At 45.7% G+C, this 18,313-nt stretch overlaps 2 protein-coding genes and 1 pseudogene across 2 annotated transcripts in view; 1 reads left to right on the top strand and 2 right to left on the bottom strand.

Moving 5' to 3' along the window:
* Window positions 1-2,149, bottom strand: part of tmem178a (transmembrane protein 178a) — a 5,362-nt gene extending 3,213 nt beyond the window's left edge. The window contains exons 1-3 of the mRNA XM_061881101.1: window positions 1,415-2,149; window positions 1,226-1,339; window positions 959-1,096 (exon numbers count right to left, since the gene is read on the bottom strand). Coding sequence (XP_061737085.1) covers window positions 959-1,096; window positions 1,226-1,339; window positions 1,415-1,880 — 718 coding nt within the window. The 5' untranslated portion in view covers window positions 1,881-2,149. The remainder of the gene's footprint in view (window positions 1-958; window positions 1,097-1,225; window positions 1,340-1,414) is intronic.
* Window positions 2,150-3,669: 1,520 nt separating this feature from the next.
* soul4 (heme-binding protein soul4) lies at window positions 3,670-8,471 on the top strand. Its single transcript, XM_061881102.1, has 6 exons — window positions 3,670-3,835; window positions 7,328-7,510; window positions 7,568-7,653; window positions 7,718-7,859; window positions 7,926-8,109; window positions 8,174-8,471. Exons 2-6 carry the CDS (start codon window positions 7,351-7,353, stop codon window positions 8,346-8,348), a joined length of 747 nt encoding a protein of 248 aa, XP_061737086.1. The 5' UTR covers window positions 3,670-3,835; window positions 7,328-7,350; the 3' UTR covers window positions 8,349-8,471.
* LOC133539069 (eukaryotic initiation factor 4A-III-like) lies at window positions 8,416-18,267 on the bottom strand (annotated as a pseudogene).
* Window positions 18,268-18,313: the final 46 nt, after the last annotated feature.

Genomic DNA, 18,313 nt, shown 5'->3' with positions numbered 1-18,313 from the left:
ACACACACACACACTGAGACACACACACAGACACACAGACACACACACACTAAGACACACACAGACACACACACACTGAGACACACACACAGAGAGAGACACGCACACACACACACACAGAGACACACACACACAGACACACACTGAGACACACACACAAAGAGACACACACAGACACACTGAGACACACACAGAGAGACACACACACACTGAGACACACACTGAGACACACACACAGATGCAGACACACACACACACACACACAGACACACACACACACACTGAGACACACACACAGACACACACACACACTAAGACACACACACACTGAGACAAACACACAGAGAGAGAGACACACACACACACACACACTGAAACACACACACAGAGACACACACAGACACACAGACACACACACTGAGACACACACAGAGAGACACACACTGAGACACACACACAAAGAGACACACAGACACACACACACAGAAACAGAAACACACACAGACACAGACACACAGACACACAGACACACACACACTGAGAGACACACACAGACACAGACACACAGATACACACAGACTCACACACACAGACAAACAGACACAGACACATACACAGACACACACACAGACACACACACACACAGATACACACACAGACTCACACACACAGACACAAACAGACACACAGACGAACACAGACACACACAGAGACACGCACACAGACACACACACACAGACAGACACACACACACACACACAGACAGACACACACATACACATGAACACACACAGACACACACACACACACTGAGACACACACACAGAGAGACACACACAGACACACAGACACACACACTGAGACACACACACAGACACAGACACACACACACAGACACACACACACACACACACACACACACACACAGACACACACAGACAGACACACACACACACACCTGCCATGAGGAAGAGCAGGCCGGACACGTGCTGCGTCAGGCTGCCCTCCCAGAAGAAGCCCACCGACGTGACGATGCCGCCGCACAGGAGCACCGCCGCCGCCATGCCCAGGAAGCCCGCCGTCATGCGCCGCAGGTCTGGTGAGCACACGCACAGCTAGTTGCCATGGCGACTATCCCCCAGCAGTGTGTGTGTGTGTGTGTGTGTGTGTGTGTGTGTGTGTGTGTGTGTGTGTGTGTGTGTGTGTGTGTGTGTGCGGGACTCACGCAGCAGGTGCCACTCGTCCTGCTGGATGGTCCTGGTCAGGTTGAGCGGGATGTTCCTCAATCTGATTGGCTGAGAGAAATGGTACTTGACCGCCGTGCAGCGCTCCGCGATACCTGCACAGGCACACGCACGCGCACGCACAAGGTGTGAGCACAGCATGCACGCTCCAGCCCGACCGGAAGCGGTACCTCTGTCGATGAGCTTGTCGATGTCGGCGTCCACGCCGCGGAAGTAGCACTTCCTCCACAGGCCGGAGTGCGTGGAGAAGAGCGGGCGGCCGCACTCCGTCTCCAGGATGCCCATGCCCAGGATGGCGCGCCAGTTCTCCAGAAGCTCCTCCTCCCGGCTGCCCACGTGCACGGGCTTCATCAGCGCCACGTCGCGCGTGCTCGTGTCCACCAGCGGCAGGTGGAAGATGGGCATCTCGCGGTTCTTCTGGCCGTTGGAGTCGGAGCCCTGCCGGTCGCAGTTGTCCTTGTGGCGGCGGGTGTCGGTCTCGTACCAGTGGTCGGTGCCGATGGCGGTGACGAGCAGCAGCAGCGAGAGCGCGCTCAGCACCAGGCTGACGGCGGACACGGTGACCGTGGCCGCTCCGGCTCTCATGGCGGGCGCCACGGAGCCGCTCCCCGCGTCGTCGGTGCCTTTAGCGGCCATCTTGTGCTGCCATCGTCGCGCCTTCTGGAGGGGAGCTCCGCTTGGCGCCGACTAGCGGCCGAAAACCGTCAAGCGGCCGTCTTGCGCCAGAAGAGCCCGGGACGCCGCCTTCAAAAGAAAAGCCGGAAGCCGCGCGCCTGGCTGGCTGTGTGCGTGCGCACGCGCCAAACAGCGAAAGGAGCGAGAGTGGGAGGCGCGCTTCGGTCACGTGGTGCGAACACTTAAACCGTCGGAACCCGTGATCCATCCAACCCGGTCGACTTTGTAGCTTTTACTTTGAAAGTGGCCGGAAGTAGGCGGTGGGTGTCACTACGGCTTGCTTGTGGACTCTTATAGCGACTGTTCAATGTTTGTTTGTTTGTTTGTTTGTTTGTTTGTTTGTTTGTTTGTTTGTTTGTCTTCCAGCGCCCGAAACACGTGACAGGAAGGAGAACTTTGTGCAAATAGATGACTCTTCGTACAATTATGAACACATTGCGACGTCGCCGTGAAGTTGATCAATAATTCACATCATCACCTGCCGTGCGCGTGTGCGCGTGTGCGCGTCAAGGTTGTTCGACTTTCACTGCTTGGTCTCAACTTCATCTATTTTAATGCCAGCGCGCACGCTCGCACGCACGCGCCGTCCGATCAATATGGGGAGCTGTTAATTCCCACGATCCTCAGTGTGCGCGCGCGCGTGCCAGCTGGTCATCGATCGCGCTGTTAAAGCTCGATCAGCACGAATCGACCTGCAGCCGTGCGCGTGCGCGTGTGCTAATAAACACATCGTTGCGTCAAAGTGCTGCATGGAAGGTCAAAGGTCGGCGCAAGATCAGTCCTGCCATCCTGTCCTCTTAAAGATCCCGCGCGCGTGCGCACACACGCTATCTACGTGAAAGTTTCAGGAGACAAGAAGTTGCGCGCGCGTTAAAAAGGTGCTTAAATGAGTTGGTCACGTGACACGATCATGGACTATTTTTGCGTGTGTGTGTGTGTGCGCGCGCATGCGTGTCTGTGCGTGCGTTGACAAAGTGCTTCAATAAGTTCGTCACGTGACACAATTATGATACACTATGTGCGCGCGCGCATGTGTGCTTGCGCGTGTGTGTCCTTGTGTGCGCGTGAGTGTGTCAGCGTGTGTGCGTGCGTTAACAAAGTGCTTCAATCAGTGGGTCACGTGACACGATCATGAACTATTTGTGCCTGTGTTTGCGTGAGCGTGTCCGTGTGCGCGCGTGAGTCTGTCAGTGTGCGTGTGTGTGTGTGTGTGTGTGTGTGTGTGTGTGTGTGTGTGTGTGTGCGTGAGTGTTGCCCACGCAGCCTTCATCTTGCTTGTTAGCAAGCCGCTTGCCCACACGCACACGAACACGCGCACGCGCACACTCTCTCCCCTGCTGGCGAGCAAGAGCAGCGGTCATTATTCCTGTGCGTGTGCGCGCGCACGTCAGAGTCAAATCGCTGTTTCCAAGGTGACAGGCGTTTCCTGCGCGCCCAGGTGTACCTAATGAAGTGTCCGTGTGGTTGGTGGAAAAAGGGGGCGGAGTCCCGCGACCTCCACTCGGCCTGAATAATTGATGGCGGCACTGCGGTCCTGTGGCGGCTGCAGCAGCTGATGAAAATTTAAACACACACTTTGCTTCCTTTGCTCAGCGGCTGTGACCTTTCACCTCCGACAGTCTGCTGACTCGGCACAAGACATCTTCCAACAAACAATAATGGACTATGTCGGCCGTCCCTTCAACAAACATGACGTCATGAAGATGATTGGTCCACTAAGGTCGTGGACAATGTTCCGCGTGTGACCAACATGACCTGTCCTTGTGAAAACATCCACGGAGCACATCCGGCCTGAGCTCTTATTTTGGAATGCGCAGGCTACCGGAAGCGGCCCGGCAGGAAACAAGTAGTTGGACGTCGAGTGACTGACAGCTGCCGTTCGCAGACGAAACACGCACGCGCGAGGACGCCAGCAGGTAAGTCACGTGACACTCTCACTGCAAACTGTGCTAGCGCGGCTATTTGGACCCGAGCTAAGCTAACTGCGCTAGCACTATTAATTGGACCTCAGCTAAGCTAACTGCGCTAGCACTGCTAATAGGACCCAGCTAAGCCAGAGACTGAGCTCCATGCTAACAGAACTAATGTTAAAGGCCTACTGAAATAAGATCTTCTTATTTAAACGGGGATAGCAGCTTCATCATTTCGCCATATTGCCATATTTTTGCTGAAAGGATTCAGTAAAGAACATCCACGATAAAGTTGCCAACTTTTGGTCGCTAATAAAAAAAAGCCTTGCCTGTACCGGAAGTAGCAGACGATGTGCGCGTGACGTCACGGGTCGTGGCGCTCCTCACATCTGAACATTGTTTCCAATCATGGCCACCAGCAGCTAGAGCGATTCGGACCGAGAAAGCGACAATTTCCCCATTAATTTGGGCAAGGATGAAAGATTCGTGGATGAGGAAAGTGAGAGTGAAGGACTAGAAGAAGACAAAAACAAAGCCAAGGACGGGGCTATAGCTCGGTTGGTAGAGCAGCCATGCCAGCAACTTGAGGGTTGCTGGTTCGATCCCCGCTTCCGCCTTCCTAGTCACTACCGTTGTGTCCTTGGGCAAGACACTTTTTTTTTTTTTTTTAATAAATGGGTTGTACTTGGGCTTCACGGTGGCAGAGGGGTTAGTGCGTCTGCCTCACAATACGAAGATCCTGCAGTCCTGGGTTCAAATCCAGGCTCGGGATCTTTCTGTGTGGAGTTTGCATGTTCTCCCCGTGAATGCGTGGGTTCCCTCCGGGTACTCCGGCTTCCTCCCAACTCCAAAGACATGCACCTGGGGATAGGCCCTTCCCACCTCCAAAGAAATGCACCTGGGGATAGGCCCCTCCCACCTCCAAAGAAATGCACCTGGGGATAGGCCCCTCCCACCTCCAAAGACATGCACCTGGGGATAGGTTGATTGGCAACACTAAATTGGCCCTAGTGTGTGAATGTTGTCTGTCTATCTGTGTTGGCCCTGCGATGAGGTGGCGACTTGTCCAGGGTGTACCCCGCCTTCCGCCCGATTGTAGCTGAGATAGGCGCCAGCGCCCCCCGCGACCAAAAGGGAATAAGCGGTAGAAAATGGATGGATGGATGGGTTGTACTTGTTTAGCGCTTTTCCACCTTCAAGGTACTCAAAGCGCTTCGACACTACTTCCACATTCACACACACATTCACACACTGATGGAGGGAGCTGCCATGCAAGGCGCCAACCAGCACCCATCAGGAGCAAGGGTGAAGTGTCTTGCTCAGGACACAATGGACGTGACGAGGTTGGTACTAGGTGGGATTTGAACCAGGGACCCTCGGGTTGCGCACGGCCACTCTGCCACTGCGCCACGCCGTCCCTTTACCCACCTGCTCCCAGTGCCACCCACACTGCTTTAAATGTAACTTAGATATTGGGTTTCACTATGTAAAGCGCTTTGAGTCACTAGAAAAACAGCGCTATATAAATATAATTCACTTCACAGTGGGAGCGATTCAGATGTTATTAGACACATTTACTAGGATATATCTGGAAAATCCCTTATCTGCTTATTGTGTTAATAGTGTTCTAGTGAGATTTTATAGTCATACCTGAAAGTCAGATGGGATGTGGTGACCGCCAGTGTCTCCGAGGGAAGCCATGGAGAGCCAAGAAAGTTGCCCTTGCCGCTTTGACAGCTGCAGGAGGAACGACACAAGCTGCGCTCATGTTTACAGTCAGAGCCGACTTATTACCACCATTTTCTCACCGAAACCTGCCGGTTGACGTGGTAGAGAACCATGTTGGCTTGACCGCTCTGTTCCTTATTAAAGCTTCACAACAAACAAAGAAACACCAACTGAGTTTGTGTTGCATTCTTCTTCGTAGTCTCCATTATTAATTGAACAAATTGCAAAAGATTCAGCAGCACAGATGTCCAGAATACTGTGGAATTATGCGATTAAAGCAGATGACTTTTAGCCGTGATCGGTGCTGGTAGAACATGTCCGCTACCACCGGTGACGTCACCCGCACGCGTCATCATACGCCTCATCATTCCATTTCATCGCATAATTAAACGGTATTCTGGACATCCGTGTTGCTGAATCTTTTGCAATTTGTTCAATTAATAATGGAGAAGTCAAAGTAAAAAGATGGAGGTGGGAAGCTTAAGCCTTTAGCCACACAAACACACGGTGATTCCTTGTTTAAAATTCCCGGAGGTGAAGCTTTACTATGGATCAGAGCGGTCAAGCGATCATGGATCCCGACCACATGTTGACTGGCAGTTTTCGGTGAGAAAATTGTGGAAATAAGTCGCCTCTTACCAGATATCAGCGGAGCTTTGTGACTTCCCTCAGAGACTGGCATCAACACACCCGTGGACACACCCCTCCGGCTATTTATTTTATTTTTATTTAATTTAATTTATTTATTTCGGCAATCTTCACATAAAACAAAGAACAACAACAAAAAAAGAAAAAAAAACAAACACTCATTTGAGCAATGATTGAGCCGAAAGGGTGTAGGTTGAAGCAACGCTTATACAAACCTACCCCATCACAACAAGAACAAGGTTCAAAATATATAAAATCTAAAACATGCTTCACTTATATTACTTTTTTTTTTAAACAATATATAAGCAACATATATGTAGCACACGTCTCATATACACAGTTTAACATTTAAATCAAACATATACATTTGTACACTTATATATATTATATATACACTATTTAAATTCCATATAAAGTGGTAATATATACATTTTAATATAACCTATATGTATAATTATGAAATCATAAATTGTATTTATATACATATTATATATTATTGTCTTTCTAAAACAATGTTTCTTATATTTACTATCAGGTACTATTTAACACACTAAAACACTAGCAACACAATAGAAAGATAAGGGGTTTCACAGAATTATCCTAGTAAATGTGTCTAAAAACATCTGAATCGCTCCCAATGACGTCGCCTTTTTTTTCTTCTTCTAGTCTGTCACTCTAAATTTCCTCATCCACAAATCTTTCATCCTCGCTCAAATTAATGGGGAAATTGTCACTTTCTCGGTCCGAATAGCTCTTGCTGCTGGTGGCCATGATTGTAAACAATGTGAGGAGCTCTACAACCCGTGACATCACGCGCACATCGTCTGCTACTTCCGGTACAGGCAAGGCTTTTTTTATTAGCGACTAAAAGTTGCCAACTTCATCGTGGATGTTCTCTACTAAATCCTTTCAGCAAAAATATGGCAATATTGCGAAATGATGAAATATGACACATAGAATGGACCTGTTTAAATAAGAACATCTCATTTCAGTAGGCCTTTAACATAGAACGTCTTAGACTGAGATGGTTCTTGGGAAGAGTGACGTCACGGACCACAGAAAGATGGACTGGTTCTGGTCAGGATGCTGACAATCAAAGACTCACACTTGTCATCCGGACAGGTCAAAGGTCAGAAGCCAAGGGCATGGCTTTGATCTCCTTAGAAGACCTGGAGGGGTTGGACGAGGAGCAGCAGGACGATGACATCACTGACAACCCAGAGCCAATGGGTGAAGAGGACTCGGAAAGACTGCTGAGTCACTGGAGGGCGGTGGCCAGCACGCACCAGGTGTCCGTTCCTACAGGTGAGGGAGGGGTGGGGGTGGGGGAGATGTCATCCGTGACTGACATGTGTCTTGTAGAATTGACAGGACCCATACAGGAAATGACACGCAACAGCCAGCAGAGGGAGCCCGCCCCCTTCATGGCCATTTCCTGCCAGGAGAAGGTGACATGATGATGGATGGATCATTGATCATGGCTGGAGAAACAGCGTGTGTGTGTGTGTGTAGATCGGCGAGGTGATGTACGAGGAGAGGGTGTACCCCGCAGGAAAGTGGGCGTGTGTGACGCAGGGGGAGGAGCTGTACGAGCAGAGCATCTCCATGAGCTTCATGAAACTCATGCGCTTCATCTGCAAGGAGAACTCAGCAGGTCAGGCCCCGCCCACTTCCTCACACACACACACACAGACAGTGTGAGCAGGGTGTGCTGTGGCAGGCCGCCATCTTGGAATGACGGTGCCGGTGGTCAGCACGGTCCACGTGACGGACGACGGCAAGACTCTTGACAAGAGCGTCCTGACCGGGTTCTACCTGCCCGCCGCCTTCCAGAACCAGCCTCCTCAACCCTCTGACCCGGACGTGGGCGTGGTGCAGCGGGAGGCCTTCAGAGTGGTGTCCAGGTGAGCCTGATTGACCGCCTGCCGTGCTGGCCGCTGCATGTCCTGTCATCTGGCTGCTCCTCAGAACCTTCTTTGGGACCACCACGGAGGAGACGGTGACTCTTCAGATCAGACTTCTGAGGGAGCTGCTGGGCACGTCCGAAGACCACAGGTCCGACTACTACATGGTGGCCGTGTACGAGAACCCGGGCGTGACCGGACGCCACAACGAGATCTGGTTCATCAGACGAAACCTGTAGGCGCGTTGTGTTCAGGAGCGTCTGTTAACTTGAAGTTTGTCCAATAGTATTCATGTTTGTTGACACATTTCCTCCATTGTTGTTTTTTATTGCCACCTTTCAAATAAAAACATTCCAACACAACTTTATGTACAAAACCAAAATGACAAGCAGGAAGTAAAAAGAGGCGGGGCTTGTGTCCAATCAGATGAGGTCAGCGACTGTGGAAGAAAAAGGACAAACTTGAGGCCTGACCCGCGGCGGCATGTTGCCATGACAACCTACCGTTCATGGGCATCTCGTCGATTTGGGCGGAGTAATACTGCTCGATGATGTCGTCGTTCTTCACAAAGTTGATGGCCACGCCCTTTCTGCCGTAACACCCAGATCGACCGATCCTGGAGGGGGTCAAAGGTCACAAATGTGGCTTGTTTCGGGCGAGGGGCGTGTCCTACCTGTGGATGTACAGCTCTCGGTTGTTGGGCAGGTCGTAGTTGATGACGAGGGAGACCTGAGGAACGTCCAGACCGCGAGTCCACACGTCCGTGGAGATGAGCACTCGACTGAGGAAACATCTAACAGTCACTAACACTGGATGGACTCTTCCAGAACATCACACACACATTACAGGATCTGCCTCATGTGACAGCATGAATTTATATCCAACATCATCACCTGTGGCAGCATGAATTATATCACCTTCATCACCTGTGACAGCATGAATTTATATCACCATCATCACGTGCGACAGCATGAATTTGTATCACCATCATCACCTGTGACAGCATGAATTTATATCACCATCATCACCTGTGACAGCATGAATTTATATCACCTTCATCACCTGTGACAGCATGTATTTATATCACCATCAACACGTGTGACGGCATGAATTTATATCCAACATCATAGACTTAGACAAACTTTAAGGGAAATTGTTCAACACAGTAGCTTAGTTACAATGATGGAAAGTGTAAGGATGGAAAGGACAAAGCAGTTATACTGTAAATAGACTAGGTATAGCAATGTAAAATATAACATATCTGCGAATATATACAATATATACTTAATGTGTACAGTATATTATACATACAGATATATGTCTATAACATATATACAATATATACCAATTGCTATGTACAATATTACAGTATATTTGGCAGCCCCAGCATAAAAAGAGCATAAAATGACATGATGAATTTAGATCACCATCAACACGTGTGACCGCATATATTTATATCCAACATCACATGTGACAGCATGAATGTATATCCCCAATATCACCTGTGACAGCATCAATTTATATCACCATCAACACGTGTGACGGCATGAATTTATATCAAACGTGTGACAGCATGAATTTATATCCAACATCATCACGTATGACGATGCATTTATATCACCATCAACACGTGTGACGGCATGAATTAATATCCAACATGTATGACATGATCAATTTATATCACCATCAACACGTGTGACCGCATTAATTTATATCCAACATCATATGTGACAGGATGACTGTATATCCCCATCATCACCTGTGACAGCATGAATGTATATCACCATCATCACCTGTGACAGCATGAATGTATATCACCAGCATCACCTGTGACAGCATGAATTTATATCACCATCAACACGTGTGACTGCATGGATTTATATCCAACATTATCACGTATGAGAGGATGCATTTATATCACCATCAACATGTGTGACTGCATGAATTTATATCCAACATTATCACGTATGAGAGGATGCATTTATATCACCATCAACATGTGTGACTGCATGAATTTATATCCAACATTATCACGTATGACAGGATGCATTTATATCACCATCAACACGTGTGACCGCATGAATTTATATCCAACATCTCATGTGACAGGATTAATTTATATCACCATCATCACCTGTGGCAGCATGAATTTATATCACCATCAACACGTGTGACCGCATATATCTATATCCAACATCACACGTGACAGCATGAATGTATATCACCATCATCACCTGTGACAGCATGAATTTATATCACCATCAACACGTGTGACTGCATGAATTTATATCCAACATTATCATGTATGAGAGGATGCATTTATATCACCATCAACATGTGTGACTGCATGAATTTATATCCAACATTATCACATATGAGAGGATGCATTTATATCACCATCAACATGTGTGACTGCATGAATTTATATCCAACATTATCACGTATGACAGGATGCATTTATATCACCATCAACACGTGTGACCGCATGAATTCATATCCAACATCTCATGTGACAGGATTAATTTATATCACCATCATCACCTGTGGCAGCATGAATTTATATCACCATCAACACGTGTGACCGCATATATCTATATCCAACATCACATGTGACAGCATGAATGTATATAACCATCATCACCTGTGTGACTGCATGAATTTATATCCAACATTATCACATATGAGAGGATGCATTTATATCACCATCAACATGTGTGACTGCATGAATTTATATCCAACATTATCACGTATGACAGGATGCATTTATATCACCATCAACACGTGTGACCGCATGAATTTATATCCAACATCTCATGTGACAGGATTAATTTATATCACCATCATCACCTGTGGCAGCATGAATTTATATCACCATCAACACGTGTGACCGCATATATCTATATCCAACATCACACGTGACAGCATGAATGTATATCACCATCATCACCCGTGACAGCATGAATTTATATCACCATCAACACGTGTGACTGCATGAATTTATATCCAACATTATCATGTATGAGAGGATGCATTTATATCACCATCAACATGTGTGACTGCATGAATTTATATCCAACATTATCACATGAGAGGATGCATTTATATCACCATCAACATGTGTGACTGCATGAATTTATATCCAACATTATCACGTATGACAGGATGCATTTATATCACCATCAACACGTGTGACCGCATGAATTTATATCAAACATCTCATGTGACAGGATTAATTTATATCACCATCATCACCTGTGACAGCATGAATTTATATCACCATCAACACGTGTGACCGCATATATTTATATCCAACATCACATGTGACAGCATGAATGTATATCACCATCATCACCTGTGTGACTGCATGAATTTATATCCAACATTATCACATATGAGAGGATGCATTTATATCACCATCAACATGTGTGACTGCATGAATTTATATCCAACATTATCACGTATGACAGGATGCATTTAGATCACCATCAACACGTGTGACCGCATGAATTTATATCCAACATCTCATGTGACAGGATTAATTTACATCACCATCATCACCTGTGGCAGCATGAATTTATATCACCATCAACACGTGTGACCGCATATATCTATATCCAACATCACATGTGACAGCATGAATGTATATCACCATCAACACGTGTGACTGCATGAATTTATATCCAACATTATCACATATGAGAGGATGCATTTATATCACCATCAACATGTGTGACTGCATGAATTTATATCCAACATTATCACGTATGACAGGATGCATTTAGATCACCATCAACACGTGTGACCGCATGAATTTATATCCAACATCTCACGTGACAGGATTAATTTATATCACCATCATCACCTGTGGCAGCATGAATTTATATCACCATCAACACGTGTGACCGCATATATCTATATCCAACATCACATGTGACAGCATGAATGTATATCACCATCAACACGTGTGACTGCATGAATTTATATCCAACATTATCACGTATGAGAGGATGCATTTATATCACCATCAACATGTGTGACTGCATGAATTTATATCCAACATTATCACGTATGAGAGGATGCATTTATATCACCATCAACACGTGTGACCGTATGAATTTATATCCAACATCTCACGTGACAGGATTAATTTATATCACCATCATCACCTGTGGCAGCATGAATTTATATCACCATCAACACGTGTGACCGCATATATCTATATCCAACATCACATGTGACAGCATGAATGTATATCACCATCAACACGTGTGACTGCATGAATTTATATCCAACATTATCACGTATGACAGGATGCATTTATATCACCATCAACACGTGTGACCGCATGAATTTATATCCAACATCTCACGTGACAGGATTAATTTATATCACCATCATCACCTGTGGCAGCATGAATTTATATCACCATCAACACGTGTGACCGCATATATCTATATCCAACATCACATGTGACAGCATGAATGTATATCACCATCAACACGTGTGACTGCATGAATTTATATCCAACATTATCACGTATGAGAGGATGCATTTATATCACCATCAACATGTGTGACTGCATGAATTTATATCCAACATTATCACGTATGAGAGGATGCATTTATATCACCATCAACACGTGTGACCGTATGAATTTATATCCAACATCTCACGTGACAGGATTAATTTATATCACCATCATCACCTGTGGCAGCATGAATTTATATCACCATCAACACGTGTGACCGCATATATCTATATCCAACATCACATGTGACAGCATGAATGTATATCACCATCAACACGTGTGACTGCATGAATTTATATCCAACATTATCACGTATGAGAGGATGCATTTATATCACCATCAACATGTGTGACTGCATGAATTTATATCCAACATTATCACGTATGACAGGATGCATTTATATCACCATCAACACGTGTGACCGCATGAATTTATATCCAACATCTCATGTGACAGGATTAATTTATATCACCATCATCACCTGTGGCAGCATGAATTTATATCACCATCAACACGTGTGACCGCATATATCCATATCCAACATCACATGTGACAGCATGAATGTATATCACCATCAACACGTGTGACTGCATGGATTTATATCCAACATTATCACGTATGACAGGATGCATTTATATCACCATCAACATATGTGACTGCATGAATTTATATCCAACATTATCACGTATGACAGGATGCATTTATATCACCATCAACACGTGTGACCGCATGAATTTATATCCAACATCTCATGTGACAGGATTAATTTATATCACCATCATCACCTGTGGCAGCATGAATTTATATCACCACCATACGTGTGACCGCATATATCTATATCCAACATCACATGTGACAGCATGAATGTATATCACCATCAACACGTGTGACTGCATGAATTTATATCCAACATTATCACGTATGAGAGGATGCATTTATATCACCATCAACATATGTGACTGCATGAATTTATATCCAACATTATCACGTATGACAGGATGCATTTATATCACCATCAACACGTGTGACCGCATGAATTTATATCCAACATCTCATGTGACAGGATTAATTTACATCACCATCATCACCTGTGGCAGCATGAATTTATATCACCATCAACACGTGACTGCATGAATTTATATCCATCACGTGTGAAAGGATGCATTTATATCACCATCAACACGTGTGACCGCATTCGTTTTTATCACCATCAACATGTGTGACCGCATGAATTTACATCCAACATCCTTACATGTGACAGGATGAATTTATATCACCATCAACACGTGTGACAGCATGAATTTATATCACCATCAACATGTGTGACAGCATGAAGTTATATGAACACATGACAGGAGGAATTTCATGTGATCATAAAGAACACAAAGAAGTGTGGACAAACACACACGGACTAACAATACACTTGAGTATATATAAATATACACACCTGGGACCCCATTTTGAGATATATACATATATATATGTATATATATATATATATACATATATATATATATATCTATATATATATATATGTATATATATATATATGTGTGTGTGACATGAAGGGTATGACTGGTATGTAAGCAAGGTTCTTCTTCTACTTCCTGGCAGGTGATGAGATGTTTAAAGGCAGCAGGAAACAACTGAATGATAATTCCCCTCATTGGTGGTGGTGTGTCACATGTCCAAAAGGTGCATCATGGGAGATCACCTTACCTGGCTCCTGATCGGAACTCCTTCATGATGGACTCCCTCTCCTTCTGCGGCATGTCGCCGTGCACGGATGACACCATGAAGTTGGCCTCCCTCATCTTCTCCGTCAGCCAGTCCACCTGCAGGCACCTTGGTGAGCGCCCACACACCTGTGTGTGTGTGTGTGTGTGTGTGTGTGTACCTTTCTCTTGGTGTTACAGAAGATGACGGCCTGCGTGATGGTCAGCGTGTCGTACAGGTCACACAGCGTGTCAAACTTCCACTCCTCTCTCTCCACGGCCACAAAGAACTGTTTGATTCCCTCCAGCGTCAGCTCGTCACTGCGGGCACACGACAAGCTCCGCCCCCCCCCCCCCCCCCCCCCGCCAGCTCCACCCACCGTTTGACCGTTTGTTGGTCATCTCTAGGATCTCGTGCGGCAGCGTGGCACTGATCAGCACCACCTGAAGTGGTGGGAGGCAGGTCGCGGTACACGTCATAGATCTGCTCCTTGAAACCTGCAGGCGGGGTGAAAGGTCAAAGGTGGGACTTTCAGAGAAGGTCACATGGCAACAGGCACTACCTTTGTTGAGCATCTCGTCGGCTTCGTCCAGTACCAACATCTTGATGGCTCTCGTGCGGAGACTCCTGCGGCGAATCATGTCTGAAAGGAGAGGAAGCGTCAAGCCGGCTTCCTATTGGCTCCTGGCTTGGAGGCGGGACGTAAGCCCTAACTAATGATGTCACCGTAGGAGCTTTTCTTACCACACGATTTTTAAATGTGCTTACACTGTCATCTTTGAACCAAGTCTTAGTTTGAAAAACAAAACAATAAAGTGACTTCCTTTGTAGGAGAAACATGATGGTAGATACAAACACTTTTTCAAAGCAACGCGAGCATTATAAACAAAAACAAAACCAAAAAAATTGAGCAGGATAAGACTTTATGGACATAAGAGATGTCTCGCCTCGATTACTGTAACGTATTATTTTCGGGTCTCCCCATGTCTAGCATTAAAAGATTACAGTTGGTACAAAATGCGGCTGCTAGACTTTTGACAAGAACAAGAAAGTTTGATCACATTACGCCTATACTGTATATACCTTTATATACATATATACATACATATATACCTATACTGTATATACCTTTATATACATATATACCTATACTGTATATACCTTTATATACATATATACATACATATATACCTATACTGTATATACCTTTATATACATATATACATACATATATACCTATACTGGCTCACCTGCACTGGCTTCCTGTGCACTTAAGATGTGACTTTAAGGTTTTACTACTTACGTATAAAATACTACACGGTCTAGCTCCATCCTATCTTGCCGATTGTATTGTACCATATGTCCCGGCAAGAAATCTGCCTTCAAAGGACTCCGGCTTATTAGTGATTCCCAAAGCCCCAAAAAAGTCTGCGGGCTATAGAGCGTTTTCATTTCGGGCTCCAGTACTCTGGAATGCCTTCCCGGTAACAGTTCGAGATGCTACTTCAGTAGAAGCATTTAAGTCTCACCTTAAAACTCATTTGTATACTCTAGCCTTTAAATAGACTCCCTTTTTAGACCAGTTGATCTGCCGTTTCTTTTCTTTTTCTCCTATGTCCCACTCTCCCTTGTGGAAGGGGTCCGGTCCGATCCGGTGGCCATGTACTGCTTGCCTGTGTATCGGCTGGGGACATCTCTGCGCTGCTGATCCGCCTCCGCTTGGGATGGTTTCCTGCTGGCTCCGCTGTGAACGGGACTCTCGGTGCTGTGTTGGATCCGCTTTGGACTGGACTCTCGCGACTGTGTTGGATCCATTATGGATTGAACGTTCACAGTATCATGTTAGACCCGCTCGAAATCCATTGCTTTCCTCCTCTCCAAGGTTCTCATAGTCATCATTGTCACCGACGTCCCACTGGGTGTGAGTTTTCCTTGCCCTTATGTGGGCCTACCGAGGATGTCGTAGTGGTTTGTGTTGTGGTTTGTGCAGCCCTTTGAGACACTAGTGATTTAGGGCTATATAAGTAAACATTGATTGATTGATTGATTGAATAATGTTGAAAGATGGCACATGATGGCCATAAGACGTAACTGCACTTTTTTTTCCATGTAGATACAAATAGTGTTCATTAATGATCTGGGCCTGCCTAATGTGGCCAGAGTAATAATTACGATTACTGTTATCATAATTGACATCATGATTACTGATTGTTAGGACTTGAATTTAACCCCGGCAGCTGCTGCACCCGCCCTGCTCATTTGCAGTCATGCCCTAAAGAATGGAGCAAGAACCACCCTGGACTTCTAACTTATTAATGGCCAGGGATGTAACAGTCAACAGTATAATGTAACACCGCTGTGAAATTCCAGACGTTTAGTAATTACAAAAAAAGGTCATTTATTAATGCATTTCAGGCAACAGGAAGTCAGCATTAAATAGAGAAAACTACTTGATGTTGCTTTTATTTTCTCAATACAGTTGCTGTGACTGAGAGTTAATGATGTGAGGAAACATGCAGCAGCTCCTGAAAGTTGTCACAACTTCTTTATAATTAGGGACCGAATGTCCCTTTGAGACAGGGGACTCTATTGTATTTCTAAGGTTTTATTATTCTTTATATTCAGCCGCCTGTTTGGGTTGTAATTTCACCCCCTTAACATGCTTCAAAACTCACCATATTTGACACACACATCAGGACTGGCAAAAATTGCCATCTAATAAAAAACAAACAAACACCAAAACTCAAAATTACGCTCTAGCGCCCCCTAGGAAAAAACACAGACAAAACTGATTGTAACTTCTGTTAGGAATGTCGTAGAGACATGAAAGAAAAACCTCTATGTAGGTCTCACTTAGACCTAGATTTTCATACATTGACATCCTTCAGCAAAAATCAACAGAAAGTTGGCAAAAACCCCTTCAAAACTAAAGTTTTCTAAAAAAATGTCATTTTTGCCTCTTTGAGCTGTAATTTGACCCCCTTAAAATGCTTCAAAACTCACAAAACTGGACACATCAGGACGAGTGAAAATTGCCATCTAATAAAAAAAACAAACCCCAAAACTTTAAATTTCGCTCTAGCGCCCACCCCACCCCCCGAGAAACACTTTTTATTTCAACAGACTTTCGCGCCGTCCCTTCCGTCAAAACTCTAAAGGCCGACTGCACATTTCCTATCTTCACAATAAAAGCCCTGCTTCATGCTGCCTGCGCTAACAAAATAAGAGTCTCGGAAAGCTGGCGTGCACAAGTGATGTGCACGCCAGCTTTCTGAGGGATCGCTTGTGCACGCAAGTTTTCCGCAAAATAACGTCTCGCGGGCCGCGTGTCTGAGACCCCTGATCTAAAAAGAGCAGAGCACACTTAAACGAGGGTAAATGGAGTTAAACCAAGCAGTGGGCTCGGTTTACTGCGAGGGGAAATCTCCCTGGCAGAGTCTGCGTAGTTGTGTCCCGCCATGTTTTTGTGCATGCGCTTTGGCCCCGTTTCCAGGAAGTCAGCAGTGTTGCCTAAATGCATTAAAAAGTGATGCTTTTCCCATCATTAACAATTTCAACCGTATTACTGTCAGGGAATTATACCGCCGTTCACCATCCCGACCCCTAACACGCTCCCACAACTGTCACCTGGTGGCGTCATCCACTCACCAAAAACTCGTCCGGGCGTTCCAGACACCACGTGTTGACCGAAGTCCAGCTTCCTGATGTCCTCGCCCACGTTCGTCCCGCCAATGCAAGCGTGACACTGAACATTCATGTAGTCTCCCAGAGCCAGCAGCACCTGAACACACACAATCAATGAGCAGGGCCTGTCACATCATCGCAGAATGGCAAAGGGGGGCGGGGCTTACCTTCTGGATCTGTCCAGCCAGTTCTCTGGTCGGGGCGAGGATCAACGCCTGGGTTTCTCTCCCCTGTGGACAGGAAACAGCATATGAGGTCCAGGTCACATGACAGCAT

The sequence above is a fragment of the Nerophis ophidion genome, linkage group LG20, assembly GCF_033978795.1.
Source record: "Nerophis ophidion isolate RoL-2023_Sa linkage group LG20, RoL_Noph_v1.0, whole genome shotgun sequence".
NCBI lineage: Eukaryota > Metazoa > Chordata > Actinopteri > Syngnathiformes > Syngnathidae > Nerophis > Nerophis ophidion.
The sequence above is the reverse complement of the archived record's forward strand: the minus strand, read 5'-3'. Positions and strand labels throughout refer to the sequence as shown.